The sequence below is a fragment of the Pecten maximus genome, chromosome 13, assembly GCF_902652985.1.
Source record: "Pecten maximus chromosome 13, xPecMax1.1, whole genome shotgun sequence".
Taxonomy (NCBI): Eukaryota; Metazoa; Mollusca; class Bivalvia; order Pectinida; family Pectinidae; genus Pecten; species Pecten maximus.
This window is the reverse complement of record NC_047027.1, coordinates 1,551,573-1,557,630: the sequence shown is the minus strand read 5'-3', so window position 1 is coordinate 1,557,630 and position 6,058 is coordinate 1,551,573. Positions and strand designations below refer to the sequence as shown.

Below are 6,058 nucleotides of genomic sequence, written 5' to 3'. Positions count from 1 at the left end.
CATAAGTTGAAATCTAATCATAGATACTTCTTTCAAGTAATGGGGCAAATGGCCCTTACAGGAATGAGTTGGTGTGATTTTTTGGTGAAGTGCAGACAAGATTACCATTTGGAGAGGATATTCTTTGATGAATCAAAATGGTCTGGGATGAAAGAGGAATTGGACAAATTCTTCTTTGACATATTTCTTCCAAACATATGTAGAAATGTCAGAAATAAATAAATATCATGTGGTTTTCTGTATCAGCCGAAATGTTATGAAGTTCTTTTACTTCTGCAAAAGAGGTACCTATAGGTTTTGAAGGCATTAATCTGAAGTAAATGCACTACATGTAGATAGATGCAGTTGCCATATATGTGTGAAATAACCACAGAGTAATGCTAAACAATAATCAATCAATGTATATATACTTTTTAAACATGTACATTTTTGTTTTACATGTAGATCACCAAATCAATTAATGTTCATCATCATTAAATATATACATATGATATGCACTTAACTGACTTTTAAAAGTGCAAATAGAATTATAGTTCTAAATCATGACTTATTACAAAGTTATTAAATTCTTCAATGCATAGATGTAAATTTAGATCATTATTACCTTAAAACATGTATGAGATAACAAAGATGATTAAATTGCATATCAAGTGGTCAAAAATGATCTTTCTTGATATCAATGATCGGTTTTGTTGAGTTTTTGTTTTACATTACAACAGCTCATGTCATTAAGGACATAACAGGTTTTAGAGTTGGAGGAAAACCAGAGTACCCGGATATAAACCACCTTAATCAAAGTTTTCTAGTAACAAGTAAATATATGTTTCTATAACACAATGTCCATTTGAAAGCCAAGATCTTTCAAAACAAAGGCCCGCGGAAATTCGTCAGTATGACACAAACTGTCCAAATTTGGTTAATAGATGCAGCTAGGTTCAGCGGTATCACTCCATCGAAGATATGGTACTCTTTTATCCTCCTGATTGCTCTCTCGACGTGAATTTTTAATCTTGCAATCTCATGAGTACTCGCTACCTCTTCCTTTGAGAACTTGCCCTTTGATCCAAGGAAAGGAGGTATTACAAGATGTGCTTTCTTTGATTTCAGAAGATCTGTTATCAGGAAACCCTTGTCTGCCAGTACCTGATCATTTTCCTCCATCAAATCTATGATACCTGACCTTGCTGTAATCTCCTTGTCTGATATGGCACCGGTATACAAAGAACTAATGAATGAAACAGTTCCGCAAGGAGATATACCTATAAGACTCTTGAAAGTGGAGTGGCTTTTATAACTTCAGATTTCAGAATTTAATACCTTTGAACTTGGAGTCTGCACTTTTATTTCTGTACAATCAAGTATGACTCGAGTTGCAGGATAGGTAGATTTGAAGCAAGTTGGCATAGTATTATCAATAATTTCTCTTGAAGGCCAAAGTTCTAGGGCGCCTAACACAGCATAAAGAAAGTTTGCCCATGTTATCAAAATTCGACTAACAGATGACTGCGAGATGGAAAATCTGATTGCAAGATCCTGTTCCGGAAATCCCTGGCGAACACGACACATAAACAAGAAAAACTGATCAATCAGTTGAAGTGAATGAGATTCCTCGTTAAAATTAGTAGGTCTAGGTCTAATTTTATCCACATTTGATGTATGCCTTTGCATCTGTGTCCATCTTATCATGGAGCAGGCAGTCGGCCTCAATGAATCAAACACACATAAAAGGGTTGGATAATCTTTGAACCCTGTATAAAAGTTGATAAGACTAGTGTTTGTCCTGTTGAAGTCGCTCAACCTCCATCTGTGCTGCTTCCAATTGTGCTGATGTTGAAGCTTGAGAAACATGATAATCATGGTCAAATGTGGCCACAGGAACCTCATATTTGTTCTCAAGTGCACAACTTCTACCTTCCCTGGCCTCAGTTTCTTCTTTGTCAATATCTTGGCTTCTAAAATACAAACATGAGACATTAGAACTTGAAAAAAAACCTTTTTATAAAATTTACAATCAACTGTTTACACAATCATTAGTGTAATGATCGATGATCACACGTGTAATAATATAGGCCTTTAGCATTTCATATTTTGCATCACATGTTTTTCTTTTGGCTTTCTCATCAGATAATGAAATTTGCCTTAATCAAATATTCATGTTCAATCTGATAGCTTACTTAGCACATATAAAACCTTTCAAGATTTGGTAATTGATATTATTCATATGATGCATAATGCACACTGTTTACTACACATAGTATGCATATATATAACACTACATACATGTAGTGTGTGTGCATTTTTGCAAATAGATTTTTTAACACAGCAAGGACAACCAAATTTAAACAAATTTATTTTAATTTTAAGATTAAGAATCCACAACATGCAAGTGCCAGTACTTTGAAATAGATCTCATTATTATATGATGATGATGATGGCACAATCATACTTAATTATTTTCTGAAAAAAAAGTAAAGTGAAAATAAATATATATCTTCACAACAATAATGTTTACATACACTGTAGGTCTTTCCTTAGGCCCCACTCTCTTAGATGGTGTTTTTGTCCAATGAAATACAGAGGGTACTGCATCCTTCACCAACATCCGCTTGCCAGCTAGTGTTTTTCCTATCTCTGTATTTTGGAAATGGGCAGAGCACACAATGGTGTTCCTTGTAATCTGGAAAAAGTATACAAGATTATTATATGTTAAATTTGATTACATTTGCAACCAGGAATTTACAATTACATGTAATATTTCGCAAACCTGTATCCGCCAGTAACAACCACTGAATATATTCTTATCGGTAATTATATCAGTAGATACAGTGCAATGTATGCAGGTCAACATTGATATGCACAAAATATGAACTCTAGATGGTAAATAGATCATAAAATATCTGGCTGTTTATTTATAGATATAGCTTTAGACTTATTCAAATGAGTTTGAAGGTTTTGATAGTTTAGTTATAAACTCAAATTAGAAGAAGGTGTTTGTCCTAAATATATTGATATATCTAGATCTGAAATCACAAAATGCATTTCACATGCATCCAGTCAAAAATCTATATTTTAAAATGAGCACAAATATTAAAAGCCATGTATAAATTATCCTAACAAATGGGTCCATTATGAAAATCTGTGATTACATTAAGTCCCATCAATCAATCAGGGCCTGTGTCTGCATGACTCCAGATAGATCAGTTACAGATAAAATAAAACACAACTTAATTTTTCTACTGAATGTATTTCCATGAGCAAAAAAAATGTTTGTGTTTTGATAATATACAACACATCACTGGTATACAGAGCTAATATACAATTATAGCATGTTGATTTCGGTCAACACCTGGTTTTATCGACCTGAGAAAAAAAATATCGTTTTCTTCTCAGGTCGATAAAACCAGGTGTTGACCGAAATCAACATGCTACAATTACTTTATTATTTTTCTAAAAAAAAAATTATAAAATGGTATTGTAAACTTCCTCAACTGTGGTCTTGGATAATTTTTTAAAAATAACAAGTTCTTCAAATTTAAATTTAATAAGTAATAAATTTCATCAAGAATATTTTAACAACACAAACAAAATCAACAATTTTGATACACATTTGTAAATTACTGTTTAGGCAAAACAAAATTAAAGTTGATAGTAAAGTTGCTGCAATTCGTAAATGAGGGCATAGGCATGCCTTCCAGAGCACTAGGAGCAGTCACAGTCTGAGGATTTTGTGATTCAACCGACTGAGGATTTGGTGCACTAATGGTAGATGAAGCTGGAGGGGGATCCATAAAATCCAAGAAAGTATTCTCATCAAATCCACCACCAATATCACTGAAGAATGTTTCAGTTTGACTATTAGTCAGTTGTGTGAGCTGTAATCCTTCTTGATCATCACTTACTTGTTGATGGGTTACATTGGTTGTTTTTTGGACCAGGACACCTTTAGATCTTGATGATTCACATTTTTTGTTGATGGTTTCAGACATCAATCGCTTTGTAGCATTATCTGTCTTACCAGAGTAGGTTTTTAGTGATGACTCGGACTTATGTCCCGTAACTGTCATTATGTGCCTACTAGGAATATGTGCACTATCCAAGACATGCACTGTGGTAGCACGTAGGGAGTGGTTAGTGTAAACCACGGAGAGTGATGCAGCCTTACTTATTTCTGTCATAAATGACCCAATCCTGTTATGTCCAAGAGGAATATTGTCATAAAAAATGCGATCCTTAGGGTCCTTTCTGGCCTTCTGGAACAGACGGGAACAGTTGGGGTTGAGTCTTCTTATATACTTGACAAAAGATCTCACAGGACATTCCATAGATTCTGAAAAAGAACAACAAAAAATGTACATATTTCTTTAAACTTTATCATGATTGAATCATAACCTGTTATTTTGTCAATGTTCATAACTTTGTTTCTTTATTTAAATTCAAGTGTTTTAAAATATTCTGTCGTAATTTGTTTATAAGTCTGTGTCCCATTGAAATCTTACCTTATTTCCAACAGACATGTATTGCAAAAACAACTTAATCTGATATTAAAAAAACCATTAGTTTGTACACCCATGACATACACATATTGTTTGTTGTAGGAAATTTGTTTACCTTTAACTTCATACATTCTTCCATCTGAAGATTTTTGTGAATCATCCTGGTGATTTTTTGTCAGTTCGTCTGTGGTCTTGTATACATACAAAGCGCCCTCATCGTCTCGGCCTACAGCAAAATCTTGTCGTGTCAGGGTAGCAAGATTCTCTCTCCCTCGCCTCCCAAAATGCAACATCAGGTCGATAAACACCTTTTTGAAGAAAAGAGTATTTAATTTTTCATGTCAGTTCATATTACACAATCAACCAAGTTCATATTACACAATCAACTATCTATATTTTACTAAGAAATTCAGTGTTGAATGTAGAATATTTTAATTACCTGTATCTTACCTTGACCTAGATCAAACCAGTGAGATATATGACATATAGGTCATTGTCATTGATCACCCTCCCCCCCCCCCTTCAATGTAGATACCTAATATGTAAATGGCCTTTTTAATTTAACATTGTTTTATTTTGCATATCTATAGAAATTTGTATATATGTACCTTATATTGCAATAGTTGGGCATCTTCCAAATTGCCCTGGAGAAGGTAATGATAGAGATTTTTTAAATCTCCATCGCTTACAGGTGGGTGGTGGTTGACAGCGGCTAGTCCCTGGCGTTTTAGCTCCTTAGACATCCCTTTGAATGCCTGCGAGGATTTTCGAAAGATGTTGTGATTTGTGATATCTATATTGTCAGATCTACACTTTTCAAGGTGTCGTTGCAACCCGTGCCTGTAAGAAATGAGCGTTGACTTCTTATACATGTCACCATTCTTGTTTCTCATTTCCACATAGAAACTTGACAGCTTCGAGTCCAAATCATCCTGTGTGAAATTTTCAAAGTCCCTGGCGTAATTTTTGGCTGATAGATATTCCCTGAACAGTTTTACAGATGTCATAGTCGTCCTTTTCGTGTTCGCAGAGTCTATGTTGTCTATAATTCCTTTTAGTTCATCTCCGTCAACCGATGCAAACCGTGCAGTCGCCATTGTGTCAACAAACGTACGTTCGGTCATTCACGGGTGTTCGTTACGGCAATAGAGAAAGTCCGAGAGCACCCGAAAGATGAACGCTACGTCACATCTATTTATGGTAATGCGAGGTTTACAATATTATTGTAAAAGTTTACACAGCTTATTTATAGTGCGTCACGTGTTACGTTTTCAGCCAATGGAAAGACACGAATTACAATGAAAAATAATAATTACCAATTAAAGACCTGCACATGTATGTACTAGGCCTATTGTTGAGTGTACACATATATAAGCTGATATGTTACATAATGTAGGTCAGGTATATACTAAATGAGGCTGTCACCGCATGCTAGATATGGGCCGGGGCCCGGGCATACTATTGTTGTTGGATCATATTCATCGTGATCCTTTATGGATTACATGTAGGTAACGTGGATGGATATTAACAATTCTATTCAAATATCGTATCATAATACACAGCAA

General features: G+C 34.6%; 1 protein-coding gene across 1 annotated transcript; it reads right to left on the bottom strand.

Moving 5' to 3' along the window:
* Positions 1 to 1,768: 1,768 nt before the first annotated feature.
* On the bottom strand, positions 1,769 to 5,788 carry LOC117341362. The gene is made up of 4 exons (XM_033903217.1): positions 5,102 to 5,788; positions 4,609 to 4,801; positions 3,619 to 4,327; positions 1,769 to 1,952 (listed from the first exon to the last, which is right to left on the bottom strand). The coding sequence occupies exons 1-4, from the start codon at positions 5,615 to 5,617 to the stop codon at positions 1,769 to 1,771; spliced, it is 1,602 nt and encodes a 533-aa protein (XP_033759108.1). The 5' UTR covers positions 5,618 to 5,788.
* Between the last annotated feature and the right edge of the window lie 270 nt (positions 5,789 to 6,058).